Source organism: Podarcis gaigeae (assembly GCF_964106915.1).
Source record: "Podarcis gaigeae genome assembly, chromosome: 12".
In the NCBI taxonomy this organism is placed as follows: domain Eukaryota; kingdom Metazoa; phylum Chordata; class Lepidosauria; order Squamata; family Lacertidae; genus Podarcis; species Podarcis gaigeae.
The window spans coordinates 4772388-4798712 of NC_139688.1; the positions used below are offsets into that span (position 1 = coordinate 4772388).

General features: G+C 44.0%; 1 protein-coding gene and 1 long non-coding RNA gene across 3 annotated transcripts in view; one reads left to right on the forward strand and one right to left on the reverse strand.

Moving 5' to 3' along the window:
• Positions 1-26325, forward strand: part of SETD2 (SET domain containing 2, histone lysine methyltransferase) — a 90232-nt gene that overhangs the window by 4086 nt on the left and 59821 nt on the right. For both annotated transcript variants that reach the window (XR_014556474.1, XM_083703872.1), the window contains exons 2-4: positions 301-447; positions 19876-19891; positions 21637-26114. Coding sequence is in view for 1 of the 2 variants with exons in the window: in XM_083703872.1 (XP_083559998.1) it covers positions 301-447; positions 19876-19891; positions 21637-26114 (4641 nt within the window). In the remaining variant the exon portion in view is untranslated. The remainder of the gene's footprint in view (positions 1-300; positions 448-19875; positions 19892-21636; positions 26115-26325) is intronic.
• LOC310827890 lies at positions 17692-22314 on the reverse strand. Its single transcript, XR_014556529.1, has 3 exons — positions 22176-22314; positions 19788-19866; positions 17692-18017 (listed from the first exon to the last, which is right to left on the reverse strand). It is a non-coding gene; the product is annotated as an uncharacterized lncRNA (long non-coding RNA).

Sequence of the window (26325 nt, forward strand, 5' to 3'; positions counted from 1 at the left end):
TTATTAGTTTTCCAATAGCCAGATTATAACAATAACAATCCCCCAAATTATTGAGTTTATCAAAATGCCAATCAACTTCCCATTATTCAACTTCCCTTTATTGACATTTGCTTTGTTTTTCTTTGGCCACTGAATTTCACTAAATGCACATATGTAACCATTAGCAGGGCTGACCTGCTTTCTGTTCTTAATTTCTTTCGGAGAAGGTGGCGAAGTAGCTCAGACCCTCCTTGCTTCCCTTCTCTCGGATGTACCTCTAACCCACAACCGTTTGTCTTGAATACTATTTTATTTTTATAGCACAGCTTTCATGTCGAAGGATCCCAGTGGACATCATAAACCTAATACGTCCAGCATCCCTGAAATGCAGTCACCTCTGAGGTGGAAAGGGACAGACAACTGGTGTATCTTTCCACAGAATATGGATGGGTCTGAAGAGGTAGAAAGGTAAAATTTTGGACAAGGGCAATAGGGTAAACCTTTGTTTTTGCAAAACACTACTTACTGTATCACCATCTTTCGTGCCAAAGTATGTTTTCTACAACTTCTGAAATTAGTGTCGTGTGAAACAAATTTGGATTCAGCTTCTATTTTACTAATTCCAATCGTAGTCCTGTTTTTTGTCAGGCGGTCTTTTTATGATGGGCAGTATATAAGTTTAATAAATAATAACATTATGATTTTTTCCTACTCATAAGAAGTATTATACTTGTAAGAATGTCCTTAGCAGGTAGTTACTTAACAATAGTAAATAGTGTTCAAGTATTGGGTGGGAATTATTTTTCAGAATCTCACTGGTTTCACAAGCTCCCATTCTTGCAGACTGTTTTACATTACTGTTTCGCTTTTAAATCCAAGCTTCCTAATAAGTTTAGCAGAACAAGTTGGCCTTTTATTTTTGCGATTCTGTAACGCAATAGCTTTCCACTCTTCGTGGCTCCTTTTGTCAGTACTGCATTGTTAGGTACGTCCAAAAATATGACATGTCTTCTAAAGATGTGTGGAGATGTAATCCAAAAGATATTTCACAGTGTGGCTGGCCTTTTGCATTGTTTCCTGTGTTTATATATTACGTAGCTATACAGGGCCCAACATTATGTGAGAGCAAATATTGGATCTCTCTTCTTTAGCAAAGGGCGTGAAGGTGCAAGAGAATGTGCTTTATGAAGGCATTCTTCATCTGAGTTCGGTTGCGCTTGCATTTAAATAGCTCGTCTGAACTTCAATCTTCAACAATAGCCTCCTTTCTGCCCCTCAAAGTGCCACAAGATGTTTTAAATACGCTATGATGGTGGCATTCCTGGAACAAGCTTGGAAGGAGGGAGGGAGCATGGAGCAATTTGAAAACAAACCATCATGGCTGCAGGATATTTTCTGCTTGCTGTAGAAGATGGCTTCCTCCAAATAAGGGTACCTTAAATAGGGCAGACACTGACAGCTTATCCCCAGTAAAGCTACAGACAGCTTTCTGGCCTTTTTTCTTCTTTAAATGGGAGAGAGCACGTTAATTTCCCCTGTTTAATTAATGTGAGCAGGTAGCGTCCTAGGAGCGTAGCTGTTTGAAACTGTAGGCGTAAAGTAGTAATTTGGAAAATTAGAGAAATGGCTGGTTGGCTTTCTCTCTTAACTGGAAGCTGGCAATCCGTTGTCCTTTCTTGTGCAGTTTTTTCTTAATGTGATTACTGCAGAGAAGTGAGTTTTAAACTAGATGGATGAGGTAGTAGGTAACTGTTCCCTTATGTGATGATCTGCAGCATTTTAGAAAGTGACAAGATCAGCTGTGTTGGCTCAATTCATTTGTACGTAGAGGCAGGAATAGGAAAAACACTTCCTTTTCTGTGCTGTAGATTAACCTTGACCAGTTCCACAGTGAATCAAAATAAGTTCATTCAGTTTGGTTATGGAAGATAATCCGTTAGCTGAAGATGCAACAAACCTCAAGTATGTAAGCCAAATTAGGCAAGGACTTTTTGTGCATTTGTTTTAATAAACTACTAGGCTATCTGTAAATGGAAAACATCACCAAAGAAACCTGTTCAACAAAGAGGTCTGGGAACCTGCAAAAGCTTCAAAATCACAGCTTATCTCTCCTGCCTCTTATACTCCAGGTTTATTAATCCACAGTAAGTTATTGTATTCTACTTGTAATTCTCAGAAGGAATTTGGATATCTGCTCCACACGGATGGTTTGAAACAGCGTGAGGGAAAATCTACCGTACTTTTAATTACCTTGGTAGAGGGTTCAAAACAGCAATTCTCTTTGTAAACTGCTTTGAAGTTGTTTTACTAACAGGCGGTGTATAATTTTTTATTAAATGAATGAAGGGGTGCATTCACGTTAACAGTGATGAATCTGGTCCATTAAAGAGTACAGTGGTACCTCAGGTTACATACGCTTCAGGTTACAGAGTCCGCTAACCCAGAAATAGTACCTCAGGTTAAGAACTTTGCTTCAGGATGAGAACAGAAATTGTGCTCTGGCGGCGCAGCAGCAGTGGGAGGCCCCATTAGCTAAAGTGGTGCTTCAGGTTAAGAACAGTTTCAGGTTAAGTACAGACCTCCGGAACAAATTAAGTACTTAACCCGAGGTACCACTGTAATACATTTCTGGCTTGAGCTGTTCTACTACTGTAGGTTTAGGTTTTCGCTGTAACAAACTAAAAGGATTATTTCCCTTGAATACAAGTCCAGCCTTTCTCACCCCTGGGTCCCCAAATGTTGGACTACAACTCCCATCATCCCTAGCTAGCACAACCAGAGTTCGGGAAGGATGGGAGTTGTTGTCCATCAGCATCTGAGGACCCCCCAGGCTGAGAATGGCCATTGGGCTGTTAATTATGTATGTAAAGGAAATAAATTAATACAGTGGTGCCCCACAAGACGAATGCCTCGCAAGACGAAAAACCCGCTAGATGAAAGGGTTTTCCGTTTTGGAGGTGCTTCGCAAGACGAATTTCCCTATGGGCTTGCTTCGCAAGACGAAATGTCTTGCGAGTTTTTCCGACTCCCCCCCCCCCCTTTTCCTAAGCCGCTAATAGCGCTAAGCCGCTAATGGGCTTGCTTTGCAAGACGAAAAAACCACTAGACGAAGAGACTCGCGGAACGGATTCTTTTCGTCTTGCGAGGCACCACTGTACTCTTTATGATTAAGTGGTTTGGTATAAGAGTAATGAACACTTCATTGTGGAGCTAAAATCCAAAATGCAGTTGGGCCATATCTTAAGGCTTAAAAGTTAGGGGGCATAGGAAGGTCTGTTGAATTTGAAGTGGCCCAGTTCAGTATAGCTCCTTCACCACTCTTCCCTAAGAACTTCTTTATCCTCAATGTCATAAATCTGCCACACTTCATGTTTGCCATTGCAGTACCTGAAAAAAACACGCTATTTAATAATCTGAAAGAAGTACATGCAACAAGGGGATGAGTGCAATACGTTCGTTCATTTCATTCATTCCTGTTGTGCTTAACTTTATTATTATTGAATTTTAGACAGTTAACTGAAGCAAATACTGAAGTCTGCCTTTGGTCATAATTTAACTGCATCTTTCGTACAGAACCTACCACCACAGCCTGTATTTGGACTACTATTCTGTTGTTTCTGGTTTACTGCTGGGGCGACCATCTGAAGGGCTTCTGTGTGGATAATTGGACGCTTAATCAGACTCGACTACTGTAGATCCAAGGGCGGTTTGAACATCCCAGAGTAAGATTAGTGTGGACAGTTCTGGGGTGCTTGGAAAGCTTATACGCTACCTTTTCTGCAAGCTAGCAGTTGAGGCAGCTTGGTAGTGAAAATACAAAGCAGCGTAAATACAAAATGATAAAATAGAAAGTAGCAGCCACTGTAGAAAAAAAGAGCTGCTGTAATGTAGATAAAATATAACTCATTCCTCCCCCACCCCAGTAACATAGCACACATCAGTAAAACAATTCAGCCATCAGAAACTCCCAACACAGCCCAAAACGGTTTAGAACAGAATGTCCTTAAGTTTTAACATTTTCACTTTGAAGGGCTGTGGCCCAGGCACAGCATTATTAAAAAAAAATTAAAAATTTACCCTCCCTTCACTGCATGGTCTCAGGTTACTACTATTTAAGATACAGTGGTACCTCAGGCTAAGTACTTAATTTGTTCTGGAGGTCCGTTCTTAATCTGAAACTGTCCTTAACCTGAAGCACCACTTTAGCTAACGGGGCCTCCTGCTGCCGCCGTGCCGCCGGAGCACGATTTCTGTTCTCATCCTGAAGTAAAGTTCTTAACCCGAAGTAATATTTCTGGGTTAGCGGAGTCTGTAACCTGAAGCGTATGTAACCTGAAGCGTATGTAACCCAAGGTACCACTGTACAAAGAAATCATTTTAAACAAATAGTCAAGAGAATAAGGTGGCCCCAGAATATACCTCTCAAAATGTCAAAAGCCAGTATAAAGGGGTGGGTCTTCAGCATATGACACAAGCTACATGTGGAGAGGAAACTCCATAACTTAGGGCCTGCCGCAGAGAATACTCTGGCTTGAAATACACTTTAGGGGGGACCAGTGTTAGAAACTGGGATAGAAAAGCTATTTACTACGTGGCTCCTGGAACCTGGGCTGTGGGCACCAAAACAGAATGCCTAGTCGCATTTAAAAAAAAAAAATCAGCAACACTTTCATAAACAATAATACTGTTCTTTAACCAGGTAGAAGGGCGCTTGAATCGCTTGGCTCATGTGCTGCTTTAGGTGCTCTGCTTCTGCGCGAATCGGCTGATTCATGGGGCAGCGCAGCACCAAAAGAAGCGTGCCTTTTTGTGCCCTGCTGCCCCGCAGACCATTTGCAGCCACGCCAGTCAGCCAGATGGAGATTTTCAGTGCCAAACCTGGTGCTCGGAATCTCCACCTCTTCACGAAAGGCCGGTTCCCTGTGGCAAAATGGGCCTGGCCCCTGGTAGGCACAGTGGGAGGGCAGGGCGGGAAAAAATGGTGTGCCAGAATTCAGTGTGGAAAATATTCCTAGGACTAGGTTGCTGAGCTCTGTTCATTGGCTTTGTGGGAAGTTATGAGTTGGAATGATAATGAAGCTGATTATTGGAGCAAGAGAGGCTTGTGCCCTAAGGTAGGGGTGTGAAACCTGTGAATCTCTGGTAGTTTGGGACCCCTAACTGCCATCAGTCCAGCCAGTATGGTCAGTCATCAGGGATGATGGAAGTTGTAGCACAGCAACGCTGGGGTGCTGCAGTTCCTCTGTCTGCTTTAGGGAAGGGACGTGGGTGGCGCTGTGGTCTAAGCCACTGAGCCTCTTGGTCTTGCTGATCGGAAGGTCGGCGGTTCGAATCCCCGCAATGGGGTGAGCTCCCGTTGCTCTGTCCCAGCTCCTGCCACCCCAGCAGTTCAAAAGCATACCAGTGCAAGTAGATAAGTAGGTACTGCTGCGGCGGGGAGGTAAACAGCGTTTCCGTGCGCTCTGGCACTCGTCACGGTCCTCTATGCGTCAGTAGCAGTTTAAGCCTGCTGGCCAAATGACCTGGAAAACTGACTGTGGACAAATGCCGGCTCCCTCGGCCTGAAAGCGAGATGAGCTCTGCAACTCCATAGTTACCTTTGACTGGACTTAACTGTCCAGGGATCCTTTACTTTTTATCTTTTACCTTTTTACGTGCTTTAGGACAAGCTGGTTTTCAAGCTCGTTGCTGCCTTTACGACTAAAAGATTTATTTAGTGGCAGTAGTCCCCAGGAACCACTATTGCATACTTTGGACTTGTGACAAAGGTTGGCTACGACCAGGCTAGGAGATGGAGAATGTGTAATTTGCATGGTCTTTACACACTGAGTTTACATTCTGTGTGGAGTTGTCCCTCAAATGCAGAACTTAAGTTCAGCAGGGGCAGTTTGGTTGGAGTATAGAAGGAAATGTGGTGGTTCAAGTAAAAAAAGTCCTTTAAACCTTTTGGAAGAAATGAAGATTTTTCAAACGGAAGCTCCACAGCTGCCACGATTTTGAATCGCTTTAGAAACTTATAGCTAGTGCAAGTCTCTCGGACAATTTTGTGTCCCATGCGGGTTTATTTTCCAAACCTCCTGTGGATATGTCTTTTCTTCCCCACGGAGTGGATTATTGGTAACTTTAGCCCTCAGCGAAATGTTTTCCTACTTGCAGAACACATTTACGTGGATAAAGACAAACAGAGCAAAGTTGCTTCCTCAATTATTTTATAATCGTAATGCATCAGGGAGACAGTAATGGCTCTGGAAAAGAAAGATTTGTTTTACACCTGCACCTCTTCACCATCACTTCCTTATTAAGGAAACTAATGATTGTCTCTGAGGGCATTAAAGTGAAGGGAGGAAGGCTTGGCTGCGGTGGCGTGTAATCTTTCTTTAAAAAAGAAAAAGAAAAAAACTTGCTTCCCAACTGAGCTGAGATGCCACTTCAAAATGTAACTTACATAAACTGGATGCATGGATAATGTTGGGTTCAGCTGATGTACCAAATTTGGGTGGGTAGGTGGTGAATCTATTGAGGACAGGCCTGCCTTTTGCATAATTTTTCCTTTTGCCTAAAATGAAGAGTGGCATGTTTCTGCTTGTGTGCATGCTAACGTACACATACCGTATTTTTCGCTCTATAGAACACACTTTTCCCCCTTCAAAAATGAAGGGGAAATGTGTGTGCGTCCTATGGAGCGAAGACGCCATAGCCCCGCGACCCTCTCCCGGCTGGAGAGGTGACACGCGGCTATGGCTGGAGCCTCTATAACCGCGCGTCACCTCTCCAGCCGGGAGAGCGTGTGAGGGGCTAAAGAAGCCATAGCCCCGCGACCCTCTCCCAGCTGGAGTGGTGACGCGCGACTATGGCAGCAGCCTCTCCGCTGCGCCTTTCCGCTGCTCCCTGACCTGCTCTTTGGGGCTGGTGGTGGGCTTCCCCCGCCAGCCCCAAAGAGCAGGTCGAAAGGAACCTGAAGCCTGGAGAGTGAGAGGGGTCGGTGCACACCGACCCCTCTCGCTCTCCGGCACCTTGTTTTAGAGCGGGAAAACAAGAGGGGGAAAATTCTCCCCCTCTCTGCGCAGCGCCTCATGCCGCTTCGCTGAAGGGGCGCTGGGCAGAGAGGGGGAGAATTTTTTTTCTTGTTCTCCCCCCTCTAAAACAAGGTGCGTCCTATTGTCCGGTGCGTCCTATGGTGCGAAAAATACGGTATTTGGTTGGAAAGTGATTTCACCCTCCTTTTTGGGTCTTGTCACATACTTCCTCCCCAAGATCTCCCGTTAGTTAGCCATCTGCATCTGTGCAAGGTATTGCAGCAAAAAACTGGTCCTAAAGGTATTAGGCAATGAAAATGTAGCTGCTGAAATATACCTATGAAAACAGATAAGGCTAAAAGGAACTTTCATTTATCACAGGCATAGGCAAACTCGGTCCTCCAGATGTTTTTGGGACTATAACTCCCATCATCCCTAGCTAACAGGACCAGTGGTCAGGGATGTTGGGAATTGTAGTCTCAAAACGTATGGAGGGCCGAGTTTGTCAATGCCTGATTCATCCTTTCCTGTTAAATGCTTGTCCTAACAGGAGAGGCTTAGGAAGTAAATTCCAAATTAGGAGGCAGCCATCAAGAATTCAGCCTCTTCTGCCCTTGTCAAAACAAAAAATTCAGGTATCTGAAGAAGTGTGCATGCACATGAAAGCTCATACCTAGAATTAACTTAGTTGGTCTTTAAGGTGCTACTGGAAGGAATTTTTTGTTTTGACTATGGCAGACCAACACGGCTACCTATCTGTAACTCTCTTCTGCCCTTGTTTAAGATTAGCATGTAAGTTGTACATTTGAAACATTCTCTCATACCATCCTGTTGTGGGACAGTGTTTAAGACCAGGTCCAAGCCATGCTGTAGGTAAAAAGCAGTACAATGGTACCTCGGGTTAAGTACTTAATTCGTTCCGGAGGTCCAGGTCCGTTCTTAACTGAAACTGTTCTTAACCTGAAGCACCACTTTAGCTAATGATTTGACCCAAAGGCTGCATAATTTGACCCAAAGGCAAACCCGGCATCTAAACAAAGGGACTTTTCAGGTGGTGTGTAAATCAAGTGAAAAAGCAAGTGATGCTTTTTCAGCGCTCCTTTGCTCAGAATCCCTTATGCTTTTAAGGCAGCATAATGTAGTTCTGTGTCCCACTTGCTTTCATTTTTTTTGGGTAACAGTTCTTATTTGCATGCAAACAGCGCAGCCTCTTCTGTAGTTTTGCAAGGCTTTCTTCTTTCTTTTTTCTCTGCTGCCATTTCATCGCCAGAGTATTTTGTTTGTTGTATCCACAGCAACCACCTCAGATGCAGAACAGTACTGTAAAAGTCAATAATCTCGCCTTTTATTCTTGCCTAGGGAGATGGCTCCCTGACCTTTCTGTGCTCAGGAGGCCTTCCCTAAAACCTGGCAACCTTCCTTAGCCCCAGAGAATCGTTTTAAGTATAAGAATGCCTGGTTTAACAACCTATGCACACGTTCATGCGGCCAGTTTTACTTTGCAGTGCTGTAGCTGGAACATTCTCACAATTCAAAGACTTGGCCTTTTGCAGTTTTCTGTCCACTTCTCTCTCCCCTTGTGTTTTCAGAATGCAAGTAGAAAGAGGTTGTATTGGAAGCAGCTGCCTTGCGATTCTGAGCATGGAAAGTTCAGAATAGATCTGTCTGGCCATATGTTTTTTACTAAGCGACTCTGTTCCTAATGCTGGTTGAAACATTTGAAAACCTCGCCCTACAAACGTCTTTCTGAAAACAAAAGGCTGCAACATTCATGAAGTGAAATTTCTGTGCTTTATATAAGTCTTCTCTTCCCTCATTTACCATTCATTAACAATATTCCACCTTTGGGTTTCAACAAAAGTTCACAGAGCAGTTAGCCAAGTGAAATGGAAACCCACCTTTAAAAAATTAAACAAAAGCTAACATTAAGTAACCCAACAATAGGTGAGTTCTTCTAGATAGAGAAATGATTTTTAAAAGCCTAGTGGCATAAAAAAATATTTTCACCTGTTTCAGAACGGAGCCAAATCAAGTAGGGGAATTTCATGTTCCATATTTCCAGGGCAACATCAGAAGCAGTTCTAGGATGCATCTAACATTAGTTCTACTTGGATTAATTCTAGTTGGATACAACCTTTAGTCTGGTAGATGACATGCTTGCCAGCAGTATGAGGAACAGTGTTAGAGATATGAAAGCTAGGAGCTAAATGGCCCCTTAAACCTAGGTTGTGGACGCAACAATGGAATGTCTAGGTATGCTTTTTTATAACAAGAATTTATAACAAGCTGAAAATAAATGAACTGCAGCTAAAATCTTATGTTCATTTTTCACATGGTCTAGTCCTTTCCCTGCCCACCCCCCTAATATTCTTAAGAGGGTCTCTGCTCCAGTGTTCAGAGAGTAGCCGGAAGTGGAGAGGCAGAAAAGGGTCCTCCTTTCCTTCCACTCTGCAGTTTTAATCTGAAATCTTAGGCCCAGTCCTGCGCCCAGAGCTCAGAAACTGCTTGTGTTAATGAAATTCCCCGTTGCAAAATGCCCCCTAGAACAATGGGAGTTTCAGACACTGTTGTGGTATCCTGTAGGAGGGAATCATTGACTGATCTTAAGGCTTTGAGAAAGATCAAAAAGGCCATGCACACACACCCAGTTATGTAGAAATGCAAATGACAGGTTCAGAAACACAGCATGCTTAGTGATCGAGTTTGTGCAAAATAAGCAAATATACATTTATTCCACTGTTGAAACTTGGAATGTAAGCTAGCTGCATGGATCTGTCTTTCTGTTTGCTTATGTCAATACAGGGGAATCCCCACTTACATGAGGGTTCCGCCATTCCCACGTGTCATTGCGGCCCACGCAAGTGGGGATTCCTTCGTTCCGCCCCTTTTCGGCGCTGAAAACTGCATGTGTCAGCAGGACACAGGTGAGGGGAGGCCTTTATTGCAAAGTAGCAGGTACACTGATGATGCTATATTGCATAGCTTACTTTACGGGTGGTGCTTCTTGGGCCCTCTGTTGCTGTCTAGAAGGCATCACTGGAAAGCTTTGTTGACATCCACAGAAGCAAGTTGCAAGACAACCATTGATTTATCATTAGCTCAGAGCTGGTTGTGTTTATTGCGAGAATGTGAAAGAGAGGGAAACGGCGGGTTTTGAGGCGGGATGTGGCTCTGGCAAGGATGAACCTGTGCAGAATTCTCCAAAAGACGTGAGGAGAATTGGAGGATCCTGGGGTGCCTAGCTGCTGTCGAGATGTTTCACAAATGACAAGTATTGTTACATGGCTGGGATTTAGATGGTCCATCTGATCATATCATAGCAAGTCTCCTAAGGGGAAAAAAAGTGTTGTCGAGATTTGTCTAGCAGTGCCCACTGCTATGGCAACAGCATGGCATAGGATGACTTGCCACAGTAGTTCAGATTTTCTCGGTTGTGAATCTGCCAGGAAAAGGGGGTGGCTGGGTGCTGTTTCTGTTCTGCAAGCTTTGCCAGGAATGGTTGGGTGTAAAAGAGAAACTGCTGCCTGGAGCCTTGCGTTGCTTCTTAGCTGCCACTTGGACATCAGCGTTTACCTGCAGGACACAGGTTCAGGCTAGCCCTCCCTTGTGAGTAGTTGAATCAGGCCTTATTTCCCTCTGTTATCAAGGTAAAGAACCAGGTGGAAGAGTGGGCAACCTGCATTTAATTCCAAGGCAGTTGTTGAGCCTCTCCTGAGCTACAGGCTGCTATTGGATTAGTCACCTGCCCTATTGCTCCCTTTGTTGCTGGCCGCCCTCCAATCTATCTCTTGAGCTCCTCCTGCTCCTGGTTTTCTCATAGGGCCTTGACTTAACCAGGCAGCCTCTACAAGTCTACTTGAATTTGCCTAGACCGTTGCACCTTCTCAGGTTGCTGTCATTGTCATCTTTCAGTGCCTCCCATCTCCCATCTATTGGTTGAGGGTGGCCTTTATTCTGGCCAGGAGCTGTGGGACATTCTCATGGCTCATGAGACGCAGAGTGCCTTCCCTGGGAATGTCGCACAATTGAACCCCTAAGGCTGGCACAGAGCACTGCCAAGCATTTCCCAGCCCAGGGTTTAGCTTGAGGTTGTGGTGTTGTGCCTGAACAGTTCGCATCTAGTCCTTCATCTTCCAACTCTGCTGTCAATCTTCTCCTCCCTCACAGTGTTCAAAATTCTCCAGGCACATTTTGCACCTAGCTTTCAACCGCTTGCGATCAACTGAAGATGCCTGGGTGCCAGGATGGGACCTGACATCTCCACTATATGGAGATCATTGGATCTGGACAGTTTTCACACACTAATACACCATCCTGTAGAATTTTATCGCTTACATGTTATCTGCACAGTCTGAATGAATTTCTGGAACCAAATAGCTTTTTCTGTGCAGCCTGGAGCAGGAGCAGCCGCCATTAAGCAAAAGAGGTTGGAATAGGCCAATATACATGTGGACTTCTGGGTCAAGTGACTTCTTTAACCTAGCTCAAGGTTGTCATCTGAACTAGCCGGATGCTTAACTGAGAATCAATCGCAGCCAGTCCATCCTTTGAAAAATAAGACTTTAGAGCTGTCTTGCTCTAAAATGGCAACTAGACATTCCATTTTGGCGGCTGCAACCTTGGTTTAAGGGGCCATTTGGCACCTAGCTTATATATATGAGTTTCGAACATCGCGCAAAAAGAGTGTCCATACAGATGGGATACAGATCCCTTTCTAGCTGCCACACCAGAGAACTTTTCCTTGTCCTTCTTTCTAAGACTTGGGATACACAAATGTTTTTGAAATCTAGGTGGAGTTGCCAAAGAAGGTGTCTCCTGGTGAGGACTGTTTGGAGCCTGAGTTGATGCTTGCCGTCAGCCGAAATATTGTGCCAGCTGCTTGATATCCAGAGCTTACAAAGAACGAGAAAGCTAAATTACGCTTAATCTACAACGCTGTATAAACAAACCTTTTATTCAGTTAAAACCACAAGTGGTATCAAATGCTTGCTGGCTGCTGGGGTGGTTCTTTGTTTGGAATAATGTGTTGTACAGCCAAGAATATAATCCCGAGGGCAGCATAGAGCAGTACTATGCATTTCCAAAGGTTGTGTTTATTCACATGGCGATGATTGGTTCAACAAGGCTTGAGTCATCTCAGTGTAAAGCTTGTGTAAACGATTTTAGAATGGAGAAAGGAATACTCCAGGTTTCAACAGAGACTTGGCCATAGTTATACGTATATTACTTCTTGCTTTGGTTATAGAGAAGGAAATCAGTTTATTGCATGGCTCTGTGATGGGGTGTCTCCCACACCTGTGGGAACTTTTAAATGAAGTGTTTTCCCGGTTGTGGCCGTTGATTTGTACATCTTTCTACAGGCTACTCCCCAATTTTCTAATCATAGGGGAGAGAGGCTGTATACACCTACATACACACATTACGGGCCACGCCTGTATATGCTAATTATTCATGTATCAGCCAATCTTGCTTTCTCTTCCACACACCATCACCACCAGACAAATTTTGTCTTCAAGGCTGGTCTTCCCTTACTTGTTTCCTGCTTCATTTTTAACCGGCCCTCTGTAATGAAAGGAAAATAAAAAGCATCTGGGGTCTATTATTCTGGTGAAGGCTGACTTAGGTTTACACATATGGTTAAAGGTAAAGGTAAACGGACCCCTGACCATTAGGTCCAGTTGTGGCCCATTCTGGGGTTGCAGTGCTCATCTTGCTTTATTGGCCGAGGGAGCCGGCGTACAGCTTCCAGGTCATGTGGCCAGCATGACTAAGCCGCTTCTGCCAAACCAGAGCAGCGCACAGAAACACCGTTTACCTTCCTGCCAGAGCAGTACCTATTTATCTACTTGCACTTTGACGTGCTTTCGAACTGCTAGGTTGGGAGGAGCTGGGACCGAGCAACGGGAGCTCACCCCGTCGCGGGGATTTGAACCACCAACCTTCTGATCGGCAAGCCCTAGGCTCTGTGGTTTAACCCACAGCGCCACCCACATCCCACACATATGGTTATTTCATAGCAATTAGGTATGCCAGCAACTAGGGCTGGGCGATACCTGGTTTTCAAGATTGTGATATATCGCCAACTAAACATCACCTAGCCCATCTAGCAGTTCAAAAGCATTTCAAAGTGCAAGTAGATAACTAGGTACCGCTCTGGCGAGAAGGGAAATGGTGTTTCCGTGCGCTGCTCTGGTTCACCAGAAGCGGCTTAGTCCTGCTGGCCACATGACCCGGAAGCTGTATGCCAGCTCCCTCGGCCAATAAAGCGAGATGAGCGCCGCAACCCCAGAGTCGGACACGACTGGACATAATGGTCAGGGGTCCCTTTACCTTTACCTAAACATCACGATATATTGCAATGTCTGAAGTTAAAGATGTAACTGTGTAGAGGCCAACAACAACCAGTGCTGATATTGAGTTACATACTTTTAAAACAGGTACAGTTCTTAGACTCCTTCCCCAACAGTTCTGTTGGATCTTCCTGCTTTTCATGAGGTAAGAACAGAGAAGGTCCCCCCCCCCCAAAAAAAAGAAGGGGATGCTTTGGGGACAGTGGTACAGTGTTACCAGCTGCATAATTGCTCGTAGTAAATTAACGTGCCATTTATTTCACTTAATCCTGGAAAATAGCAGTAATTTTATCTCTGGGCACATTAGCAAGTAATTATCCAAACATGATAAAACTTGAAAGTCATTTTGTCTCTTTTTAAAAACAAAACAAAACACCCCACTAGCAACTAATAGCTACATCTATCAGCTGCTGAGTGACAGCAATGATAATTTAACAGCTGAATTTAATTATGGTTGGGGTTTATTGCTTTTTTAGTAATCTCTCATTGATGATCCTGAACAGCTCTTGGGTTTCCTCAATATCATGGAAAGGGATATTGCCTGTCCTGGTGAGGAATCTGTAATTTTGTCTAATGTGGGCTGTCTACATCATTACTTTCCTATGAACATTGGTGTTAAGGAGAACTTGCGTGGGTTCATGATTGGCAGGAAGACAAAGATCTTCTATTCCCACCCACCCCCCAGTTTATGACTATTGGCACAATGTTTTCCTATGGTTGTGAAATATTCTTCACTTGCCTTTGTTAAAATTCCACAGAGGAATTATAGTTTGGCAAGCCTTCTGGGCAGGTAATTGTCTAAATGCAGGACATTTTGACAAGTTCTTGATTTGCCAGTATATTTGAAATACTAACTAAAAAAAATTAATCTTGCCAGGGCATGATATTAAAAGTCCATGATACAGCAAACTTGATTAAGTGTGCATGCACACGAAAGCTCATACCAATAACTAACTTAGTTGGTCTCTAAGTTGCTGCTGGAAGGAATTTTTTTAAATCTTATTTTATTTATTTTGTTTTGTTTCAACTATGGCAGACCAACACGGCTGTTGTTGTTGTTGTTGTTGTTTAGTCGTTTAGTCATGTCCGACTCTTTGTGACCCCACGGACCAGAGCATGCCAGGCACTCCTGTCTTCCACTGCCTCCCGCAGTTTGGTCAAACTCATGCTGGTAGCTTCCAGAACACTGTCCAACCATCTCGTCCTCTGTCATCCCCTTCTCCTTGTGCCCTCCATCTTCCCCAACATCAGGGTCTTTTCCAGGGAGTCTTCTCTTCTCATGAGGTGGCCAAAGTATTGGAGCCGCAGCTTCAGGATCTGTCCTTCCAGTGAGCACTCAGGGCTGATTTCCTTCAGAATGGAGAGGTTGGGTCTTCTTGCAGTCCATGGGACTCTCAAGAGTCTCCTCCAGCACCATAATCCAAACACTGCTACCTACCAGTAAATTGATGAAACTAAGCAAGTCTGGGTCTGATCAGTGCTTTGGGTGAGGGAAACTGCCTGGGCCCCCTTTACATGCCATCTTGATTCCACAGTGGAGAAAAAAGTGGGATATAAATGCTATAAATCCACTCAGAAAACTGATTATTGTGTTAAAGCATCCTTTTGCAGGATTGTTCGTGTTGGGTTTCCTTTTATTTCAGACGTAAAGCCTTCCTGCAAAGTGCAGGCGTAAAATGACCACATTAAAAAAAATTCACATTCTGGGTTTGTTTGTTTTTGGTAACTTTTCCTTATCATAGTTGATGTGTGTAGCCGTGCTTCCGTTTGATGGAGGTTGCCTGCCACAACAGAAGTATGCAGCCCTTGTAGACGCCACAAACTGGAGAAGGTGGTGTATTCTTGCTACTTTGGATGCAGTTATTCTCAGAACGTGTAATATTTTGCACAGCAAAAGCAAAAATAGCTTGTCTTTGAGGAATGCCTGTTGAAATTTTGCAGGTTCTGTGGAATGACACAGTCTAGAACAGGGGTAGGCCTGGAGGCCGGATGCGGCCTGATTGCCTTCTCAATCCGGCCTGCAGACAGTCCGGGAATCAGCATGTTTTTACATAAGTAGAATGCGTCCTTTTATTTAAAACGCATCTCTGGGTTATTTGTGGAGCTGCCTGGTGTTTTTACATGAGTAGAATGTGTGCTTTTATTTCAAATGCTGGGTTATTTGTGGGGCATAGGAATTCGTTCATATTTCCCCCCCAAAAATATAGTGCGGACCCCCACAAGGTCTGAGGGACGGTGGACTGGCCCACAGCTGAAAAAGGTTGCTGACCCCTTCTCTAGAAACACCTGCCTCCTAGTTCCACTACCTCTTTGGTCACCTACATGCTCCTTAATACTTAATACTCCAGGTGAATGATCTATCTCTGACAAAAAATAATTCTTCTGGGCGATATTTATGGGATGCCTTTTCATTTGAAACCTCTTCCAGAAAACATGGGTGTTGCTGGAATACAGCTATGCTAGTGCCATGAAAATAATCTTCATACGTCATTCCGCTTGAGTTGTGGTCAGTGTAGTTGCACCTTGTGACTTTCATAACATGCATAATGTCTCTGGGCATTGCCCCCTCCCCCTCATTCAAACCAAAGGTTTACACCTTGACAGAGAGAAGATTACTTTTAACCAGCATGCAAATACATCAAACTGACAGACTAAGGCTATGTCATCTTCCTGCAATATTCCTTTCACCATTTTGCCGTGTTTTTGAAATCCAAACCCATCAGTGAAGGATGGTCACGGCTGGTCGTAGGCATCACCATGCTTTCAACTAGCTCACAGTTTGTTGGAAGAAAAAACAGCAATGACAGGAAGCTCTGATACTGTTGAGTGATAATGCTGTCATTTTCAATGCAAGATCGATTCACAAGAGCAACTAATGTGCTATGGGTATATATTTAAATTGACAACCATTCTCAAATTGGCCAGTTAAATTCTGAGGATCTTTACTGCTGCTTCCCAGCAATCGAGTAGTACATGCTCCCCCATTTGAGTACCGAGTGTTTCATCTTTATTTCTTTCTTTTCCTCTTTTTTTAGCTGAAGGGGGGAGGGATTTGCATTTCACAAAGATTTTTTTGACCCCTGGAAATTGCCCCTCCTTCCCAGTTTAGTGAAGTTTTGCATGCCATTGTGTAATTGTGCGAAACAGTTTGCATGTGCAGTGTTAGAAACTCAGATATATCAGATAGGCACCAAACGGCTCCTTAAACCACGTTTTTTTGTTGTTTAGTTGTTTAGTCATGTCCGACTCTTCATGACCCCCTGGACCAGAGCACGCCAGGCACTCCTGTCTTCCACTGCCTCCTGCAGTTTGGTCAAACTCATGCTGGTAGCTTCCAGAACACTGTCCAACCATCTCGTCCTCTGTCATCCCCTTCTCCTTGTGCCCTCCATCTTTCCCAACATCAGGGTCTTTTCCAGAGAGTCTTCTCTTCTCATGAGGTGGCCAAAGTCTTGGAGCCTCAGCTTCAGGATCTGTCCTTCCAGTGAGCACTCAGGGCTGATTTACTTCAGAATGGAGAGGTTTGATCTTCTTGCAGTCCATGGGACTCTCCAGAGTCTCCTCCAGCACCATAATTCAAAAGCATCAATTCTTTGGCGATCAGCCTTCTTTATGGTCCAGCTCTCACTTCCATACATCACTACTGGGAAAACCAGAGCTTGATCTATATGGACCTTTGTTGGCAAGGAGATGTCTCTGCTTTTTAAGATACAACCAGGGTTTTTAAGATGTAACCAGGGTTACAGTCACCAGAATGGAATGCCTAGTTGCCATTTTGGGGCCAGGCCGCTTGAAAGCCGTATCTTTCAATACGACTTTTGGGTTCATGAAATTCGTCTGGTTGCGTAGATAAAATGTGATGGATGGAATTCTACAGGATGTGTAGCTAGTGTGTGAAAACAGTCACAATCCAAGGCTCCCCAGGCAGGCACCTCCATACGGTGGAGACGCCAGGCACCATCATGGTGCCCAGGCATCTTGCCTTGGCCACAAGCGGCCGATAGCCAGGTGCAAAATGCAGCTGGCAAATTTCGACCGCTGGGCATGTGCATCTGGTGAGTAAAGGAAAACATCTCCCAGTTGCTAAAATAGCAGATAGATGCTCCCATGCCTTGGTGCCGTTGCATGAAATTGCGGCAGCATGTGGATGAAGAGGTGCATTCTGAGACGTTGGATCAGATTGGGAGGGTTTCATCTTGTTTTTCGGAGACAGTCACGTAACCATATCTGACTCTGTAACGCCATTACGTTTTCCTGGTCACTATGTGAACCCTTTCTGTCTGCGGTCACACACAGAAGGAGCCCTGTCAAGTTTTTTTTTAAAGAAGATACTCAAGCAGGAATTATTTCTTGCATTTATTTATTTGGCAATGTGTGAAAGGCATAAAACAGTGGATGTTTATGTTTATCTTGAAATGTTTTCATCCAGGAAAAATAGAAGCTAACGAAAATACTGGTGAGATGCTGGTACTACTTGTAGTATAGTATCTTCCATAGAATTTATTAACTCACTGAATGCTATCTTCTTGCATGGAGCTGGCCTTTTGTTGTTGAATAGCCCATTTATGTGTTTTGCTTCCAGAGCTACCAAATCACCACGGCTTGGCTTGGAGGCGTGTCACTTTGCTGAGTTGTACGTGTTCTGGTGTTCTTGTTTTCATCAGATGGTGTTCTTTAGTAATAAAACAGTTTTTGAGAAAACGGTTTTAGAGAAATGCTGATTTTACAATTAAAAACTGTTCCGTATGTAAAAATTACAGGAACATTTAAAAACAATTCCATTTATAAAAGTAGTTAAAAATAATTCTAATTATTTTTTTTTTATACCTTGCCCATCGAGCTGGGTTTCCCCAGCCACTCTGGGCAACTTGCAGCATATCTAACAACATAATAAAAACATCAAGCGTTAAAAATCTCCTGATACAGGGTTGCCTTCAGATGTCTTCTACAAGTTGTGCAGTTCTTTATCTCTTTGACATCTGATGGGAGGGCATTCCAAAGGGAGGACGCCACTGCTGAGAAGGCCCTCTGCCTGGTTCCCTGCATCTTTGCTTCTCGCAGTGAGTGAACCGCCAGAAGACCCTCTAAAGGAGGACCTCAGTGTCCAGGCCAAATGATAGGGGTGGAGACTAAAATAACATATATTTTAGTATGCGTCTTATTGGAGTGCTTGTGGTATCATTCCTGGAGCCATTGTGGTTGCACTGGAGATAGATACCAACTTAACTGCTTTTACACCTTAGAGCAGACTTTCCCAAACTTGGGTCTTCAGCTGTTTTTGGACTACAATGCCCATTATACCTGACCAGTGGTCCTGCTAGCTAGGCATGATGGGGTTGCGGTCCAAAAAGAGCTGGGGAGCCAAGTTTAGGAAACCCTGGTTTAGAATGTCCATCTCAGAACTTCCCATTGGTTGAAGCATGAAATGTAAAAATAGCATCTTTTCTGTAGTTTTACAGTAGTAACTCAGAAGCAAATAATTTGCTCAATACAGTGGAAGGCAAACCCATTCAAAGTGCACTAAATCAGACTAGGGTTTAACCACAAAGGAGGAATAAAATATGAATGTGGTGACTAGAACATTAAACTTGCTTTATAAAGGGCCTTTTGGAAGTTATTCTCAGCCCTACCTAGAGAGTCCAGTGATCGAAATCAGAGTCCTTCATTCTAAATATGTACTGTGTCACTGAGCTGTGAGCTTTAGAATGTGCTAATTGTAGTAATTAGTGATGAATGTGATGGGAGATCATATTCCTATGAAGATCACTAAATAACCTATTTGTCCTTTAGGGTTTAAGAACAAGAGGCAGTGCCTTCGCTATATGGATTTTCTGTTATTTTTACTATTTTACCTTATTTTTCATCACTTCCTGCTAGAAAATATGATTTCTCCACCTTAATTTGTTAGTAAAAGTAGAAGCTGAATCATTCGGAACACGTTGGGAGTTGGGGGTGGGGTGTATAAAGAAGAAAAATAATTGAAAACGGAAAGCTTAATTTGCTTTAACAAGGTTTACCCTATAAATGTATGTTGAATGTGAAAATTCTGGAAAATGATTTCTCTCCAAAATTAAATACCTCTTCCTCCTTGGAGGTGGCTGGCATACACAGTCCTGTGCCTCAATTCCTATTTCTAAAATCCCAATGAATTGTAACACAGGAGGGATTAAGAGATGTAAGACATACCTTTAAGATAGACATTCTGCACTGCTGGGACCCTGACATGCTATATTCTCCTTGGAAGCAGACAGCTTAAGATTCCTCCCATTTTGTTTTAACAGGTTGTTAGATACAGGAATGAGATGCCAGAGTATCCCCCTTTTGCCTAAATGTAATGGAGCCTGGAGAAAACAGTCCTTTTAAGTCAATAACGGTGATGCCTTTTTAAAATATATAAATGATCAGACCCTCTCTGTAGCAAGCACAGGCAAAGCAGTTTTACCTGAAAAGCAAGCACCTTTTGTTTCCACTTAGTTTTCATGCTTTCTCTGTCCTGTTTTTTTGCATGCCTTCTTGATGGACTACAACAGAGAAGAAGAAAATGATGTGAGTATATTCTAAACTATGTTTCTTTGTGTCTTTTTTTGAAAAAGAATTCGTATGATTCCATTTGTTACCTAAAAGTTCTCCAAGTGACTTACCTTTTAAAAACAGAAATACAGTAGTACCTTGGTTCTTGAATTTAATCTGTTCTGGGAGTCTGTTCAACTCCCGGTCCCGGAACGGTTTGAAAACCAAGACGCAGTTTCTGGTTGGCTGCAGGAGCTTCCTGCACTCAAGTGGAAGCCGTGTCGGACATTCGGCTTCTAAAAAGCGTTGACAAACCAGAACACTCACTTCTGGGTTTGCGGCGTTCAGGAGCCAAGCCATTCAACTACCAAGGTACCATCCTACAGGCAGCTCTCAATTTACACGGGGGTTATGTGAAATCGTGTATATTTCAAACACATTTGAAAAGGCCTGCAAACACCCTCTAAACCTCTGGAAACCCTTGTAAAACCCTTTTAAAAACCTGCACTTAACCAGATGCTAAACTCCATACAACTTCCTTGCTCAAACTCCAACTTTCCACAGGCCTCAATGAATGGTTGTTGCAAGGGCTCCTGGGATTGCACTTGCAAAGGCTCAAGGGGTTGCTAGGTTCTGTTTCTACACCCTTTTGCCCATTCTGGGGTCTTTTAGGGCCGCCTTTGCCATTTTTAAAGTTACTTTCAGGTTCAGTGTGATGCTAGTGTGCATAGTCAGTTAGACGCACGTCAATTGGGCGTTGCCAGTACATTATACCGTGGAGTGGAGAATATAAAACGTTAACATATTCATACAATACAACTATATATGTGTGTGTCTTTGTGCATGCATACAAAAACACACACACTATAATGGATACAGCTGAACTTTTTAAAGTTTTTGTTTAGTTTCATTTTGCTTGAAAGGAAGGAGAATACATGGCTGGGACATCTCAGATGAGAGGCATCATAGTTTTTGTTCCCTTATTTAGAATTGCTAAAAATGCAAATAAGGTTGGCACCAGGTGGGTCTAAGAGGAAAGGTATTCCACAGTCTATCATAGAATAAAACATTGTAGAGTTGGAACAGATCCCAAGGGTAATCTAGTCCAATGTGAAGTTCATACTGCAGTCTGCATTGCCACAGCTCAGAATTTGTGTCCTGTGGCTTCCTGTTTTTTGGTGACGCACCTTGATTCCACACCTGCCCTACACCTTGCCGAAAGTAGGGAAAATGGGGCAGTGCCTGGTGGGGATGTGGTCAAAAAATGAGCTACTGGGGTATTACCTTGGTCACAAGGAAGCCTTAACAGCAGCTGGCCAACATGTGTCAGGTGATATTTTTCGAGGTTTATAATAAGGCTTCTAGGTATCTTAAGCTTGTCCACTGGTCTAAGCAACTCATGACTCTTTATGTTAGAGGACCCCTGTCACCCCCAACCCTATTTTTATTACAGATAGGTAGCCGTGTTGGTCTGCCATAGTCAAAACAAAATAAAAAAATTCCTTCCAGTAGCACCTTAAAGACCAACTAAGTTAGTTCTAGGTATGAGCTTTCGTGTGCATGCTGTGTATCTGAAGAAGTGTGCATGCACACGAAAGCTCATACCTAGAACTAACTTAGTTGGTCTTTAAGGTGCTATTGGAAGGAATTTTTTTATTTTGTTTTATTTTTATTTTTTGCCTTCCGGTCCTTTTTGTATTTCCCTTTCTTTCCCTTTCTTGCTGCAATGTGAGTACAATTTTCAAAGCCATGATTTCACCAGCTGATTTCTTGTGTTCTAGGGCAAGACGGAAAATGCGCAGAAACCTGGCTTTGTCAAAGGGACAGTGTTCAAAGGAGTCGCATCAAGCCGCTTCTTGCCCAAAGGCACCCGGACAAAAGTTAACCTTGAGGAACAAGGCAGACAAAAGGTGTCCTTCAGCTTCAGCCTAACCAAGAAAACTTTGCAGAACAGATTTCTGACCGGCCTTGGGAATGACAAGCAAAACGAGGCTCCAAGCTCCCTGGGCCCACCTCTTCAAACTGACATTGCCTCTAAATTTAAACTGGATCTTGGGGATTATCCGGATGTCGTGGAGGAATTTTCACCCCCAAAGCCTAAGGTGGAATTGGGCAAGATCCACTTTAAGAAACACCTGCTGAATGTTACAACAAAGCCGCCCCCTGCTGCCGCCATGCCACTGCCACCAGCAACTGTCGGACCAGCTGCTGCAGCAGAATTCGTGGAATTGCCACCATCACCGCCGCCACCCCCTCCTCCTCCTCCCCCACCTCCTCCGCCCCCTCCACAAACACTACCAGCGCCAAAACCAGTACTAACCCCAGAAATTTTGCCACAACTTCCAGTAGCAGTACAGACAGCAGCCGCACCTCTGTTGCCATCGCCTGTAGAAACTGTTGTCCGCATAGCAAAGGAGCCCTCAGTGAAAGCAGCTCAGGAAACTTTAGAACTGAACATTAAGCAAAATGCTGTGTTGGAAGGCTCCGAAGAACAGCTAGCTCAGGTTATTCCTGAAGAAGCAGATCCAGTCCCAGCGAAAGGAGATTCCCATATTGGGAGGGAGGAGGACATTTCAAGTGCTTCAAAGGGTGCTTCTCAAAGTTCTAAGAAACAGAGTTCCAAGAGGAAGGTGTCTGATGGAGCATTGCCAGGTTCCGAATCTGATGAAGATTCCGTGAGGACCTCTTCAAGTCAGAGATCTCACGAGATTAAAATATCGACCAGCTCAGAGAAGGAAAAAGATTCGCGAAAGAGCTCTGCTTCTGTCAGAACTGAAGAGCAGGTGAAAAGTTCGTCACGGTCTAGATCTGAAAGGGATGAAAAATATTCTAGTTACTCCTCCAGATCTGAGAGAGACTCGAGGTATTCTTCCTCCCGTTCCAGATCTGAAAGAGAGAGGAGGCGAAGCAGATCCCGTTCTCGTTCTAGATCGGAGAGAGGTTCCAGAACCAGTTCTTCCTATTCCAGATCTGACCGGTCACATTACTATGACTCTGACCGGAGGTACCACAGGAGCTCACCATACAGAGAGAAGACACGATATTCTCGTTCGTACGTGGATAGCAGGACAAGAGAGAGCTCTGATTCCGAAGAAGAGTATCGGAGGACGTACTCCAGGTCTACAGACTCCAGGCGTACATCCTCTCATTCCTCATCTTACAGAGACTCTAGGACCTCTTTTTCTTATTCAAAGTCAGAGCGGGATAGCAAGTTGGAATCCTCTCATGCTGACTCAGAGAGAAAAGGAAAGCCTACAAAATCAGACAGGGACTCCAAAAGGACTTCAGAAAGTGACGTATCAAAAAAGTGCTCTCCAGTCAATGAGCTGCGTCATCGGGGAGGAACATCATCCCACACTAAAGCAGAGAGCAGTGTAAGTTCTTCCCGACACAAGTCCTCCTCTTCAAAGACATCTACTCCAAAGTCTGATAAATTTAAAAGTTCTTTCTGTTGTACAGAATCTGAGGAAACCAGAGAGCAGTCTAATTGTATAGACTTGGAGGCGTCTTGTGTACAAAGCTGTGAAACGAAAACTGCTATTGCACAGAAGCCAGAAACAGAAAGGACTGTTTCTCCGTTAAATCAGTTGAATGATTCACCTATTTTCAAAAAGTTAAATGAATCAAAAGAGATGTCTCCTATTTCTAAATCAAATGTACTTGCAGGAATTGATAGCCATGACAGTATTAAGGAAGAGGAGTCTGTAATCAAGGTAAAACATGAACCGTTAAGAACTTGTTCTCCAGTAGAATTGAATATAAATGGATCCCCAGAAGGAAGGCCCAGTGATAGGGCATTGTTCCGTGCCCCCAAAATCGAAGAAATTGTAACATCTGATGATAGTTTAGACGGAACTGAGCCACCACTTCCAGTCAATAGTCCAAATTTGAGTAAGTTACCTTCTAATGGGTTTCAGTGTGTGTATCAGTCTAAAGGACACGATCCGGATGATTCTCTTGTCCTCCTGAGTGACTCCAACAGTTTTCTTAAAGAAAAAACGAAAGAGTCAATTTCCTCTGAATATGATTGTGTACCTTCTTGTATTGTGAATGTAAATAATTCTAAAATACATGCAGACAAAGCGGATGATCTCACAGATCCTTGTGAGAAAACCAAAGATCCAGTCTCCTGCTATCTTTCAGATGATGCAGCTCTTTCTTTGTATTATTCAGAAGTTGAAATTGAAGCTGAGCCTTCCAATGCATCTGTTACTCCAGAACCTTTTGTGGATGTCCAGTCATCTGAAAAGTTTACGTACGCTGATGTCGAAGATCAGAATCCGTCAAAAATTGCTCATGAGGATGAAAAACGTGTTAGACGTTTCAGCTTATCAGAGTGCAGCCCAGTCAGAGATTCTTCTGCAGAAGAATATATTGTGGAAGAGAAATTCGACAATCAGTGTATCGCGCAGCAACAACAGGCTTCCGAAAATGTGTTGTCCCACCCAGAGACAACTCTGGGGGAGGAAAAGAAGGAAGAACTCTTGGAGTGTCCCGAAGTAGCACTTGAATTGGATGTTTCGCATGTTGATTCCGTTGTAGAGAAAACAAAATCGCCTTTTAAAAACGAGCACTCTTATTATTTAGAGATGCCAGCAGAAGACTCTGAGAAAGAGGAGCCAGACGATGAGGAAGACTCTGTGGTCCTTGATGAAAGAACTGTAGTTGCTGACTTGAAGGCCCACGCTCCTGAAGTCCTGGTGGTAAATGAAAAAAGCGATGACTCCTTGGGAGGATCTGCATTTTCAGACGCTTTGTCTCCGTCTTGTGATATTGTTGTGACGGTAGAAGAAACAGAAACTGCTGCGGAAGTACCCAGATGTGACAGTAGAGGCAGTACCCCTGAGCTCACTTCCATCCACCACGAAGAATATTCTGACACAGCTGAAAGTGTGAGTGAACAGGACAGTGATGACAGTGACACCGAGGACTCTGATTCAGATGATAGCAGTGTTCCAAGGAACCGCCTTCAGTCAGTTGTGGTCATTCCAAAGAATTCTACCATAACCATGGAGGAGAGCAGTTCGTGTTCCTCCCGGAACAGCCAAAGTAACAGACGCTATGTGGATCACTGGGAAGATGGCAGGCCAGAGTCCAGCAGGCCATTCTGTGAAGAAATGCCGGATGACGTGGGATCTAATAATGGCCTGCAAAATGAAAGCAAGTATCTGCCTTCTAGGGATGCAGAGGGGAGGCTAGCAATATCTACTGAGCTCAACAGAACAGAGAGTGAAGACCTCCGGCCTGGTATCCCCCACCCTCAGAGCGATGGCGTTGACAGTACGAGTCAGTCAGAGCAGACATCAGGTTTTATTCACAAGCCAAACCCAGATGAAAGATCAATATTAACTGAGAGCATGTCTGTGGCTCGATCAATTGATGTATCGCAAGAAGGGGAGCTGCATTATCTTTCCAAGAACTTTGAAATGATCGACAAAATGTCCAGGCTGCAGACCAGTATTTCCAAGCCTGACAGCAGGCAGGGGAAGTCTGGTTTTGGCGAGCCCATGGAAACTGGAGATTTCTCCAGAGAGGATGGCTTCCATTCAGCAGAAGACTTGAGTAGCTTGGGGTGGGATTTCTCCCAACCAGAGAAACCAAGCAGTACATACCAACAGCCTGATAGCAGCTATGGCATCTTCCCAGGTTATGTTTACCCCCCAGCTCCGGGAACATTTGTTGGGCCTCATAACTACTGGCATGACAATGGCTATTGGGATCCAAGGTTGACCAATAGACCCTCTGAGATTAGCTACGAGCAAATGCAAGGGCAGGTTCCCGATTCGCTTACAGAAGACCATGAAGAGTATGAAGAGGTTGACCGCTGGGTTGACGAAAGCCACGCCTTCTTCCCCAACCAGCCGGTGAAGTTTCAGTCACGTGACCCTAGAGAGAAGGGTTCGGTGCAGGCCCACGAGATAAGCAGCAACTCCACTAAAGAACCAATGGCCCCAAGTGAGAGGAAAAAGCAGGCAAATAAGGTTTTGGAGAAGAATGACATGAAAGAGCGGGGACCGTTGAAGAAAAGGAGGACGGATTTAGAGAGTGACTCCGAGAGCGATGCCGACTACCGGGAAAGGAAGAAGGTCAAGACAGAGGGAGAGCGGTTGCCATCAATACTTCAGGACTCTTCAATGGTTCGTCCGCTGTGTTTCATGGAAGACTTCAGGGACTCGCAGCGTTGGAAAGAGTTTGCCAAGCAAGGGAAAATGCCCTGTTACTTCGACCTCATTGAAGAAAATGTGTATTTGACGGAAAGGTAATAGGCCTCTTACTTTTAAAAACGCCTTTTATGCTAACATGGGAATAGCGTGCCATAATGTGAAAATTGTTTGCCCAGGGTAGTATAATACAGTCAAACCTCCGTTTACGTAACCCTCTTGTTTTTACTGGGTTTCGCCGCATGCACAGAAGCGGTCCTCAGGTTGCGGAAACCTCGGGATCTGACCGGACCTCTGGAACAGATCCCG